The sequence below is a fragment of the Lytechinus variegatus genome, chromosome 4, assembly GCF_018143015.1.
Source record: "Lytechinus variegatus isolate NC3 chromosome 4, Lvar_3.0, whole genome shotgun sequence".
NCBI classification, from domain to species: Eukaryota; Metazoa; Echinodermata; class Echinoidea; order Temnopleuroida; family Toxopneustidae; genus Lytechinus; species Lytechinus variegatus.
In genome coordinates, this window is record NC_054743.1 from 58396110 (window position 1) to 58409739 (window position 13630).

The window sequence follows — 13630 nt, forward strand, 5'->3', positions numbered from 1 at the left end:
TGTTAAGGTCAAAGGATCCAATTGATATTTTATAGAGGCCTACATCAGCTAGTTCGTATTGGTTTGAGCATTGAGTCAATATGTTGTTATATACTACAGTGAGATTGTAAGTTAACAGATTTTAGCATCCAGTTTAAGGAGATTCTGTGGCCAATGTGTTCTTTGTAGCATTGGACTCCACGTTAATATTATGGATTTAGTAAGCAATACTTCTCTATTGACATGATTGACTTGACTTTATTTATGTGAGTTTGTCTCTTAATGTGAGAATGTCTGAATTCGATTCATTAATTTTCTGCCCTTCACAAATCAAGTATTATTTGTTTTAATCTGGTCCTGTCATTGGAGTCCCTTAGGCCTATACTTTTCTACAAATCAACAGAATGAAAACGCCTTTCTCTGAGTCAGTGAAGACCAATATCTGATGCTAGTTGGTTTTGCCTTGCCTGATTTCTATAGGGTATAAAGGTGATGTCATATGTTTTGTTACAACCTTGTGATGGTTCCAAGTAAGGATTCCTCGCACCAGGCATACATTGGTGGGTAACAGCCAGGAACTTGCTTTTTTAGCAACCAACGCAATCAAAGACATTAAGTCCATCTGTAATTTGTTCAGAATCTGTTGTCATTTGGTCATGACAAGCTGTGACATCACACTCCTGTAGTCAGAGTAGTCAATAAATTATTTTTGGATTTTAATTGCTTAGAAATCAGAGGTATGATGTTTCCTTGAGGGACTCACCATTGCCTTATCATAAAGAACAACTAGACTGACTTTTGGACCCAACAGAAACAAGACCATCGCTCTCTGTATATACACACACAGTATTATCTCATCCCTTCAGGAATGTATTGTAAACATTTGTAAAGCCTTGGAAGAATGGACATTCTGATGAAAAACAACAGGATTAAAGTTTCTTGATTTCCATCGTGAGGATTATATGACATGCACAGTCATTCGGATGGAACATGCTGGTTACTGAACATCCAAAATAGATAGTGTGTCTTGTGTGACTTTATGAAACAGTTGAGACTCTGGACACGTCAAAACTGCACTCTTTAGCCCTCTCAAGCTCGGAAATTAATTGGAATATATCAATCAGGAGCTTCTTGCGTGGATTCTGGAAAAACCGAGAGAAACTTGTTGAGTTTAGAGACCCTCTCGTTCAAGTCTGTCCTCCATGCCAACTGTCAGACAAGGAATGGATATCGAGTGGGAATGGGAGATTGTTGATACGGATGAGATCGGCAAATGGGTAAGTATATAAGTAATAAGTAATTCAAAAGCTTTTTACTGTTTAGGAAGAATTCATGTCGAGGAATTCTTTTTCCTTTGCATGGGCAAACCATGAATCTAAATTTGTCTAACTGGTGCAAGAACAATCTTGAAAAGGATTGATGGAAAACAAAAAAATATTCATTCATGAAGGGGAGTTCCACCAACAAGTTTTTTTGTAAAAATCAAGCAATTTATGGGTGAGAATCTACTGGATTTTTGTTCATATTGACCATTGTAACAATAAACATTGTTGTCAGTTGGACACATATTTACCAACAGCTTAGTAACTTTGCCCAATCCTTTAAGTGTGTACTCCAAAGTTGGATGTGATTGTGACTGACTGGAATGTAGTCAGGTTTTTTTTTAAGGGGTGTTCCTTGCAATCAATTTCAGGTATTTCCATTTTAGTCATGCAAGTGAACAAAACTTATTCACTTAATAACAATAATCAAATGATAGATTTGGGTACAACCAATTACCTTGGAACTGAGCCAAAAAAATTCCACGAAAACATACAACATCTTCAGTTATTTATGGTTCCATATAGAGAGAAAAACCTATTTGTACTTTTGTATTTTTGCATGAAATTTTTATGAATTGTGAAAATAATGAATGAAAATTATGAATTGTGAAAATATTATTGATAGTTATGTTTGTGATAATGATGGTTTAGGGTTATACCTTGGTCACATTTGATCTATGGCGGCCGTACGGCGAGTCGATAACAGCCTTTTAATTCATTTTTATTCAAACCACCTATATGTAGCTGTAGTGACAGTAGCTGGTACAAAAAATGTTCAAACGGCTGTTTTCGACTCGCCGTACGGCCGCCGTAGAGCAAATGTGACCAAGCTATTAGTCTTTTAGACTTGTGATTAATCAGTAGGCCTAAATGCCACAGAAAGAGATTAATTACATGGTGATAATTAGAATAGTGATCTTTATTTGCTGATGATGGCAGTTAATAATGTAAAGGTTCACTTCTGAATTTGGAGCTGCAAGTCATTGTTTTTGTTTTTTTGCCTTGTATACAACAGTCTAAACATTCTTCCAATATATATAGGGCTACATGTTGGCCCTAATTATTCCTTATCACACACTCCAACAAAGTTGAATCTATAGGTGGTTTCAGACCGCCTCGAAGTTCGCCAGTTCCAGGTATTCTCTGATCGGGAAATTTACCCTGATCAGAAAATACCAGGTATTTTGGTAATGTGAAAGCAAACTACGCGTAATTTCCCCGAAAGAAAATACCCGCTAAATAGTAGGTACTTGGCGAAATTACGAGAACTTTCGTGGGGATTTTTCCAAGGTCGCAGGTATTTAGGCGAAGTGAAAGCAAATTACGGGAACTTTTATCCCAGCGTGTCGTTGGGCGCGGCGGCGTGGGTGGCTGCTGGGCAAGTGATTTTGAATCTCCCGCCTTGCCTGCTTATCAGACCACACTGCGCATGCTCGTAACTTCGGGAACTTATCCCGAAGGATGTGTTTCGGGGCGGTGTGAATGCAGGAATAATTAACGGGTGTTTTTTAGCCTTAAAAATTTCTCGTAATTTAACGGGGATTCTTGTGATCGAGGCGGTTTGAAACTGCCTTATATATATTTTTTTCAGTCTTCAATGACAGAACCAGAACGGAAGATAGCCATCAACCAACAATGAATACTTGTATGAAGAAGCACATATTACAGAAATAATACATTTGAAGCAGGCCTGGTTTGAAGTGACCTCCTTTTTTATAAAAGCCCATCAAAGTTTCCGAAGTTGGTCTGCTGGGGCTAATTTACACGTAATCTGGCACTTAAATGGTTTTAATTAATTGAAACTCGGTGAACCATTGTGTCAGTGATGACCAATAAAAAGATTTCCTTTTCTTGATTTCTTCCAACCTTTGACAAGAAAAATATGGTGTTTACTGTGAGTATAATATATCCAAATCTTTAGACCCCCACCCCCAAAGGAAATTGGAGTGCTATTTCACTGAAGCGTGTTACTGTATACAGATCAGTGGCAATGTGGATTGTACTGTCTAGTCTAGTGATTCAGACGCAATGAAGCCCTATAAATTCTCACTGACTTTGAGGACACGCTGCTGCATCTTTTGATCCTCTGATGGTATATTCTCATTTTTAAGATCTGTTTCTCATGGCGTATCAAGGGGAGGGGCTTGTGCCCCCAGGCGACACTTTCACGGGGTGGCATGGGGTGGAATTAGGAACAAAAATGATACTACAGTCATTGATACTCTAATACCCTTATTACACAGGCTAAAATTTCCTTAACCCCGTACTATAGGTGGGGCTAAATGGCAATTTAGCCCCACCTATAGTACAGGGTTAAGCTTAGCCCACTTTCTTTTTACACAGCATTTTTGCAAAGTGGGCTAACCCCACCTATAGTACGGGATTATTTGGCCCTGCAAAAAAGCAGGGTTATCCCACCAATTGCGGTGCTAAGAGCAATAGTACGGGGTTAAGATCGCATGTGTAAAACTATTTGGCCCCACCTATAGTACGGGGTTAAGGAAATTGTAGCATGTGTAAAAAGTGTACGAGTGAAGTACTTGTACTACGAATGATCGACAAAATCCACTAGTCCGGGGTTAGCGAGTTTCGTGTGTGAAAAGCAAGCATTCCTTATCCGGGGTTAGCAATAACAATTTGGCATGTGTGAAAAGGAAAAAAAAAAGTACGGGGTTAAGGATAGTACGGGGTTAGCGATAGTCCGGGGTTAAGAAAATCCTGTGTAAAAAGGGCATAATGGTAGGTTTTTATTCTAATGGTTTATCAAGCATTAGCTTTATTAATTCATCTTTTATGTATCGTAAAATTTGATAAAAAGGGTGGAGAACTGGAGATAGTCTGATTCCTTTAGAAAAACTGTTCTACCACAGACTCAGCCCTCCATTTAGTATAAATGCCAATATAGAACATAAACACAATAAACTTATTTATTATGCAACCAAATCAAATTGAAGCAGAAACTGAACATTAAATGGATGACTTCGTACATACTAGCAACAAAGTAAACATAGCAGTATAAACTGAAGAAAGGATGCTAGAAAAATATACAGCAGACATACTTAAATTCCCCTCTCACAAACCGAACTTCTCTCGGGTCCTTACAACCATCTTTGTTATTATATTTTATGTATCCATGTATATATGTTTGGTTTTGAATAAATTTGTGAATTCTTTTAAAAGAAATTCCAGCAGTTGCAGTAAACACTGATTTCATGAGAAAGTCTGTAAACAAGGCTTAATTATCAGTATATCATCGAGGATCTAGGTCTGGTACAGTTACTTTATCTGAACGTTGTGAAATCTACGCTGAAAAATGTTCACACCGAAGATCCCCAACACAGATAAGCGCACGTGGGACAATGTATAATTATTGCTTAGAGCGTCGGGCCCGACGCTCTACCCGAATCCTGTGCTTATTTGCTGATTTCTCAGCAATTACGCAATTTCTTCCAGAATCCTTTGGCACATGCGTTTTATTTATACAAACAGACACTTTGGTGATCATTTCATTGGATTCTGTACGAACTCATTTTGATATCATTACCAAAACTGGAATTTACCTTTAAGTCTTGTAAGCGAATTCTATATTCCAGACTTTCTTGACATCGTGTCCTCAAATATCAATGTTTCAGGAAAGTGTGAAAGACTTCCCTATAAGCCCAGGTTCTTATGAGATCTGCCAAAGAGCCTCTCCGATCCCTTCTGCAAATGTTTCTGTTTATAGAAGCTTCTTTGGTAGAGAGGGGGTGGGTGGAGAGAGCCAATATTCAATAAGAAAGAGGAGAGAAGGACTGAAAAAAAAACCACACACTGAATCACAATGGAGATGTCCCTCTGGTAGTTTACAAAGCAGACTATTGTACCAATGTCACACTTAAGTGCCCACAACTTTACAAAGCAGCATTTCCTGTCCCCCCATAGATAAATGGCCCAACTTCAACCGGATCAAAAGAAGAAGAGGAAAAAAAAACATCAATAAGAGGTTCGACAAAGACGGAGGTGAATAACGATTTAATCAAAACCCTGACGAGCCTGGAGAGGGAAGGTTCCTGCCTTGGTTTTATTGTGAGTTCCCCTTCGGTTTCTTTTGAGGGGAGGGTTTCTGCCCGAATTCCACACATTTTGATGATTTGAACAGTTGCAGGGGACTCAGCGCACACCGAAGGACTGTGTTTTATTCCGCTAGGTTAAAGACATAGGGGAAGCTGTCGTGATCACCAGTAGGAGGTTCTTGGACAACAATATTGTGATGTTTATGCGGATGCTGCGCTACCGAGTAGCGCTCCCAGCAGGATTGGTTACTTGGTAGGTGGGGTGCAGTGTTATAGACTCCGCTGCCCATCCCTGGTAGCTGACCGGTGCTGGTGTTAACTTACCCTCCCCTACCATCTTGGGAATTTCTTGTTACCCCTTGGACACTCCCGGCATCATCCTCATCCTCGCTGCTGGAGAACTTCTTGATATCTCCCCATGTTGGAAACTTGGAATCTTTTAAAAGAGAGAGGATATTGACGTTCATTACTCTTACTAACTGCTTTCCTTGCGTGCCATTACTGTGTTAATCTTATAGAGGTTCTGGAAGCTTTCACAGTGGACTAAGCTGTTCTTTTGGATTATTAATCAGGATATATTTCATAAAACAAGGATTTGCCAATTTGGATTACTAAGAAGTGAGTATTTTTCTGTTAAGGAAGTGTTTCAACTTATTTTTGTTTAATCTGTTGCCTTGGGGAAGCAGATGGCCCTGCACAAAGCCTATGGGAATTACTTAATTCGGTGATCAACTTCTGCTGGAATCCTACCCAGCATCTTTTTCACCCAATGTTGAGAAAGAAACAGTAGGTGGTTTCAGACCGCCTCGAATTTCGCCAGTTCCAGGTATTCTCTGATCAGAAAATACCAGGTATTTTGGTAATGTGAAAGCAAACTACGCGTAATTTCCCCAAAAGAAAATACCCGCTAAATAGTAGGTACTTGGCGAAATTACGAGAACTTTCGTGGGGATTTTTCCAAGGTCGCAGGTATTTTGGCAATGTGAAAGCAAATTACGGGAACTTTTAGCCCAGCGTGTCGTTGGGCGCAGCGGCGTGGGTGGCTGCTGGGCTAGTGATTTTGAATCTCGCGCCTTGCCTGCTTATTAGACCATACTGCGCATGCTCGTAACTTCGGGAACTTATCCCGAAGGATGTGTTTCGGGGCGGTGTGAATGCAGGAATAATTAATGGGTATTTTTTAGCCTTAAAAAGTTCTCGTAATTTAACGGGGATTCTTGTGATCTAGGCGGTTTGAAACCACCTAGTGAGAAAAACTGAAGGGGGTAGTCCTGCTAATAATAAAACAAGAATTTTAAACTATTAAATTACACAGTTATCAAAGGTGATGTCATATTTAAAAAAAAAATAGTAATTTCTACAGCAAGGATATGCATGCAAATATATAATTGGCATAAATGTTTTTTAGCATGTAGCCTAACTATGCTGCACTGAGAAAGGTCCAATGAGAAATGTGCCCTTTTTGTACATACACAAAATCTGCATATTCTATGGTTTTATAGCCCCTCCTTGTTTATTGAAGCATTTGTGAATATGGGCCATTATATTTGGAAGGTATATTTTTTAACCCCTGAAAGTAATGTGGATATTTTGCCAAACAGTTATAGAAATCACATAAAAGTCAAGATACAAAAAGAAGAAAAATGTATTTGTTCGTGCTTCAATTGAACTTTTATCAAATTTTTAAGCAATCATTTGTTTCCAAAATATCTTTTTGAAATAGACTTGTGAGTAATGGAGTGGATGTCAGACAGTCATGGTAACCACATAAAATTCATATACCAATGGGGAAAAAATATCCTGTTGTAAAGTGATTCAATCAAATGCACTTTTTATGAAGTCATTTATAAGATGAATTAGGATATTTCCAAAATATTTTTATGAAATAGACTTATGGACCCCTACGAAAAACAGCATGTGCTGATAGGGTGTTCCATCCCACAAGTGGTAAATAAATAAATAAAATAAAAAGTTAGGGAGTGAATATTTTGTCAAACAACTTTTGTAATCACATTAAAGTCAAGAAAAAAATGTCCATTTGTTAATGCTTCAATTCAAATTTATCAACTTGTAGAATTATTTATGAGATGAATTAGGACTTTTCTGAAACATATTTTAGATAGACTGGTTAGTTATGGGGAACTGCTCATTGGAATCTACATGTAAAGATCTTTCTGGGTGAGTGCTTCAGTTCGTCCGAATCTAGGGCTTCAGTTTGCCTCACAAAAGCTGGTTTATAGACTGTCATTGTTATACATAACCCATAGGGCATTTGTTTTTCAGATCACCCTCCCATCCCAGTCATTTGGGTTAGGTTGATCCGTTAATCTTTTTTTAATGGGTATAATGTAATATTTTATGAAAATATACATTGGATGCACTTTGTGTAGTATGAGGTAGAATATTTTTACTACATTTTAATCCAATATTGAATACACAATATCTCTTAAGTATCACTGTTTTATTGTCAGATGATCGAATTGTGGCATTTTCTCTCTAAATTTAATGCCAGTGGTAAATGCATATTAAATTCACTAACTAGGCCACACCTCTCCCTTTGGTACTCTTCTTTCTTTTTCCATAATTCTTCCTCATTTTTTCATTTTTTCTTTTCTCTTTACTCTCACTACTTGAAAAATCAAAGGGGGATGCAGCTACCCCCTCCCCCACACTGTGGCCCCACCCCTCATAACGTCCTTTAGCAAACACTGACTCAAGCATATATTGACGTATTGGGAGTATCCTAATAAAGTACTTCATCACCCCTGGTCTAGTCTGCACGCACAGACCTTTGGGTTTCGCAATTCACATAGTGCATAATGCAGGGTCTGAAGTAGTGAGACTAGATTCACTATGTACTGTTGCTGCCTCTGTCAATCTAGTTATTTGACACAGTAGGGCCGTCTCCATCATCCCGAGTTTTCAAATTAGCGCATTATTTCTGATCCGGCAAATTATCCCGATCTGAACAATCTCGAGATTATTTGCAATGCAGACGCAATTATCGCACTATTTCGTAGGATTAATCTCGAGTTTGCAATCCCAAGTCAACTTGGGATTATTTGCAAAATAGCGCGCTATTTCACGAATTATCGCGCTAAATCATAGGTGCAGACGCACTTGGGATTATTTATACACGGCAATGCATCGACGCCTCGCTCGAGCAGGAATTGCTCTTCTTGCGATGGTGGAGACGGGGTTTCTTGAATCTCGAGAGTAATCGCGAAGAGGGCCGATCAGGCTAAAATCTAGAGATTGGGCAAACTCGGGATGGTGCAGCACCGCCTTACCAATCTACTTATCTGACAAAGTCAGAGCATTTGGTATCTAGTCTTCATTCTAGACTTAGTATAATTGGTTAAAGTTTCAAATTAAGTCTGTGCTTGCAGACTACCCAGGGTCCTGGAGTGGTACCAAATAATGCAGACACGGTCACCCCCCCCCCCCCCCCCCCCCCCCCAGCAAGTCCAGTGCAAGTTAACGTCCAGTTCACTGGAACTCCTTTGACTTACCAGACATCTTAAATTCTTAATTAAGAGTTACATCATCATCACTGCTTGATATTCCTAAGATAGCAAACAATAACAATCAATTTCCTTTCAAGTTGTCTTTGGCATGACACAGGGACTAATCCAAGTTTACTCTCAGAAATCACCAAGTACTTGGGTTGTTGACCCTTTGCTTTTTGATGTGTCACAGGAATAGATGACACCATTGCTTGGAGACTCATGGTCATTCTTGATCAAACTAACGTTCATGTGTATGTTTGGAAGCCTGTCACAGTCTCTTTAAAGCTGATGTGTCTTCAAAAGAAATCATTTTGAGATGAGGTGCACATTATCTTGCTCAAGTCTTACAGTCATGCAGAGAGTTCCATCATGTAGTGTTCCTTGATCATTGTATTGGAGAGGTACTACCTGGAAGATGTTGTCCGATGTTGTTACGAGTTAGTTTTGAAAGAACAGGGTCACAGGGATGGTTGGAACATGGACCTACTACATGGTACTTGGTACTGACTATACTTGACTGAGCATACTATCATTACAATCCACTGCTCATCCTTGGAAAAAAGTTCTTCAGTGTCTAGTCACATTACAATGAAAGTGAATTTGCATGTACCTCAAAAAGTCAAATTTTCGAGTTAGACTGTTTTACCATCTGACGGCCGAGTCGTTATCAATTGAGTCTTGAGTGTTCATCAGAAAGGGAAAAAATTTGTCCTCTCGAATGCTCCAGTCACACCTGCGAATCCTACTCCTGATTGACAGAATCGATTACGTTATATTACCAGTGACCTACCAACCGTTTGTTTGGTGTCAGATTCGTTTGTGCGACTGTGGATCATCGATGACTGAAGTTACATTGGATTTTAATTGCAGATAGTGGATGAGAGACAATTAACTCTACTTTATTTCTTCTAGATTTATGGAGAATACTATGTTTTCTTTGGCCAAGTTTTTTTGAGGGGCTGCTGATTGTGATTGTTGAAAGATGTGTCCTGATGTTGTTCTGAATCCATTACCAGCCGGTCGCAACATGGCGACATCCGAGAGTGTATGCTTCAAGGTAGGGTGAATATTATTTGTTATAAACTACTGAAACTTTTGCAACTGATTGGCTCGGAGCAAATGGGTTGTGGAAAGTCACTGACTTATATCTAATTAAATAGAGTAAAATTCACAGAGCAAAATGCTGAAAAATGTCATCACAATCGGGCAACTAATAACAGATTTGCATTACTCCGATGAAACAGTTCTAGGCATGTCTTCATGAATATTCATTAGGTGGGTTGATGATGCCACATCCCCATTTTCCCTTTTCTATGTTATTACATGAAATCATAATTATTTCATTTTTTCATAAATGTGTAAATGATGTGTCTCCATTATTATGAATAAGTTGCAGCAAAAAATAACTACCGGTAATGCACTTAATCAGTTATCAATCCAATCGTTTCAGTTCTTGGTAGGAAATTTTTTAAATAACCCTAATTTCATATAATTAAATGCAAAAGAACAAGTGGGGATATGATATCATCAGCCCATCTAATGAACATTCATGAAGACATGCCAAGAACTGTTTCACTGGAATAATGCAAATATTTAAAATTCAATAACTTTGTTATTTGTTATCTGATTTTGATCAAATTTTCAGCATTTTGCTCTGTGAATATTACTCTTATTTATTGAAATAAAAAATATTTCCAGCCTGGACTATCCCTATAAGATTTTAGCTTTCATTGCTGCTGTTCCTAAAATTTTCACAAAATAAAAGAAAAGTATATCTACATTCAGAGTTTAATAATTATTCTATTCTAGTATTCCTGTTTTCCTTGTAGTGTGTTCAAGCAATTTTCTGTTACGACCTACCCTCCTTAAATTGCTATTAATGGTTGTTGAAAAATGGCAACCCGTATGTGAGTAATGAACTTGCTTGATGTGCAAAACATCTAGGTCTTTAACCTGGTGTATTAATAGATCAACCTAATACCTAATAAATTCACAGTATGTATTCATTAAAGAGCCCTTTGGCTCTATTATGATGATGCATGTAAAATGAAATGCTTTGGGGTGAAGTCCAAGCATTGTGTAAGGGCGAAGCGCCAGAAGCCTTCAACGCCATGTTCTGCCGTAACCCAAGCGGGAACGGGATACCCTGTGATGCATTCAGAAATTCTTTGCAGAAAAGAAGAAACAAATAAAGGATCAGATCGAGAAAGGGAGGATGAAATAGTCATATATCATGTTGCATCTTGTCGTCAATCCGATTCTTCTCCGGTATTCACAAGGCTATTACCGCGTTTTACAAAGGGGCGATGCGAACAGATGCGAGGCAGAACCACTCCCATCATCGCCCACACGTCAGCCTGTAGTAGTTTATGAATTCCTTGAAGAGTTGTTCGGTGCTTGGTTATAACATGGACCTACCATGGTTATAACCAGTCTACATATGTCTTGATTCATGTAATGTTTATCCAGCATGAATTCACATTGGAGGATGTTGATGGTTTTCTGCCGATTTAGTAATGGCTGTCGTACATGTAGGTATTGCATCTACACCAAAAGCGGCCATGTAACAGTCTTGTAGATTCTGTCCTTCCATTTATGATCTGCACATGTAGCAACAGCTTATTCCTTGTGAAACCATTGTGATGATTTTTTGGAAATTACTTGGCAAGGCATCAATTATACAGACATTGCCACTCTCCACCCAGGTGTAAAAATGGGCACCAGGAAAGGATGCAAGGAAAGGATGCCTTTGTTGAATGCCTTGCAATTGAGTCTTGGATCTGTCGTTGGAATGTTCCCCAGGGAGTGGAGACAGTGCATGCAATGTGTGTCTAGTAGGCTAGACAGGATCCAATAACCAAGCCAATAATCTATATGTATAGGTCTTGGGAGACGGTGCAATGTATGAAGTGTTTTGGTAATAAAAGAGGAATGCTATTAAATTATTTTTGTCTTCTTCCCATCAATCGTTGGTATCCATCACCAAATGTCTTTGCTCTTCTTGGTTTTCACCTCCATCCCTAGATCATCATCGGGACTCTTCTGGAGATATCCGTTTGTGATTAGTACTTGGCATGGGAGGAATTTCTCATGGTTTGTTGGTATGTACTTCCTCCTTGTAAATGATCTTGAACTTGATGTTGCTAATGATGATAAAAGTCCTAGGAATACTTATGAGATGAATCTCGGCACTCCATAGTTACTTGGATTCTTTAAAGCAGTTTGGTCTTCCTCTCTTCTTTTTTTATTCTTAGTTAACATTACGATTTTGTATTTGCATTTACATTGATTTTGTGATGCTTATTTGTCTGTATTGGTATTTGAGCCATGAACTTTCTCCCCGTGTATCACATTTTCTCACAAAAAACATAAAAAGTTTGATTTCAGTGAATCCTTCAACAGTTTCCCACCTTCAATTTTGCTTCATTTTCAAATTTGTGTTAACGTTGCTATCAAACATGGATGAAGAAAACAAGAAAAAAAAATGTGTACTTTGAAAAATGATCCAGCAAAATCATTTGATTTGAATTTATTTCCACATTCCAATAACAAAAGTACAAACAAGTATTATGATGTTTCAATGTAACATAACAATAAACAATAATGATTAACATATAAGTAAAATTATTCTAAGATGTAATTATACTTGAAAATTTACTCTTTTAATTTTTTTTAACATTAAAGATCAGAATAATCTACATGTAATGACATAATATGGAGCTTGAAATTAATGGATGCCTCGATAGGAAAGGGGAAAGAAAACCACACTTACAGTGCAATACATGTTAGAGCCATTATGCCTCACGAAGTGGTTTCAAACCACCTCGATCATAAGAATCCCCGTTAAATTACGAGAATTATGAGTTCCTGAAGTTACGAGCATGCAGTATGGTCTGATAAGCAGGCAAGGCGCAAGATTCAAAATCACTAGCTCAGAAGCCACCCACGCCCCAGCGCCCAACTAAACGCTGGGCTAAAAGTTCCTGTAAATTGCTCTCACATTGCCAAAGTACCTGCAACCTTGGAAAAATCCCCTCAAAAGTTCTTGTAGTTTTGACAAGTACCTACTATTTAGTGTGTATTTTCTTTCTGGAAGATTACATGTAATTTGCTATCACATTTCCAATATTACCTGGTATTTTCTGATTGCGGTAAATTTCCCGATCAGAAAATACCTAGAACTGACAAACTTTGAGGCAGTCTGAAACCATTTACAGTAATTAGTCAATATACACCTCCCCCCCATCGTAAAAACAGTAAATGGGTCAAATTTCAAAATCTCTCGTCTGATATCATTTTCTACTCTATTCTCATACAACTTTACATAATTTCTTGTGTACCACTAGGAATATACATTAAAATGTTAATATTTGTTGTATTAGTCCGGCTACAGTGAGTCACCGTGACTTTTAGGATTCTTACTGCAGTAAGCAGGTGTTAAAAGCTTTTGAATTGGGTCACCCCTCTACCTTGGATGTTGACTTTGCTACATCTGGACGATGCAGATCTAACAACCTTCTTGCTCTAACAGACAGTTTGACAACGTTGGTCAATGGCAACACATGTTCCTTTGCAGTTCTTGCAGATTCATGCAACAGGTCTTTTTCATTTCCTTGTCAACGTATAAACATCACCTTGACTATAAGCCAGCGAATTCACACTTTAATTGAATTGCGATCTCTAGATTTTAGAGGAAGGTATGTCTTGGATCTGATAATAAGTGCTTTTAGACCGACTCAAAACCAAGAAAACTGTATTCTCTGATTAT

The 13630-nt window shown here is 38.2% G+C and overlaps 1 protein-coding gene across 2 annotated transcripts in view; it reads left to right on the top strand.

The window, feature by feature from the left end:
- The first annotated feature begins 321 nt into the window (after positions 1-321).
- Positions 322-13630, top strand: part of LOC121414391 (dystrophin-like) — a 44175-nt gene continuing 30866 nt past the window's right edge. Inside the window, exon 1 of one of the 2 annotated variants that reach the window (XM_041607549.1) lies at positions 322-1256. In XM_041607549.1, coding sequence (XP_041463483.1) covers positions 1182-1256 — 75 coding nt within the window. In that variant the 5' untranslated portion in view covers positions 322-1181. Of the gene's footprint in view, positions 1257-9814; positions 9920-13630 lie in introns of those variants that run through there. The other variant, XM_041607550.1, reaches the window with a different exon arrangement.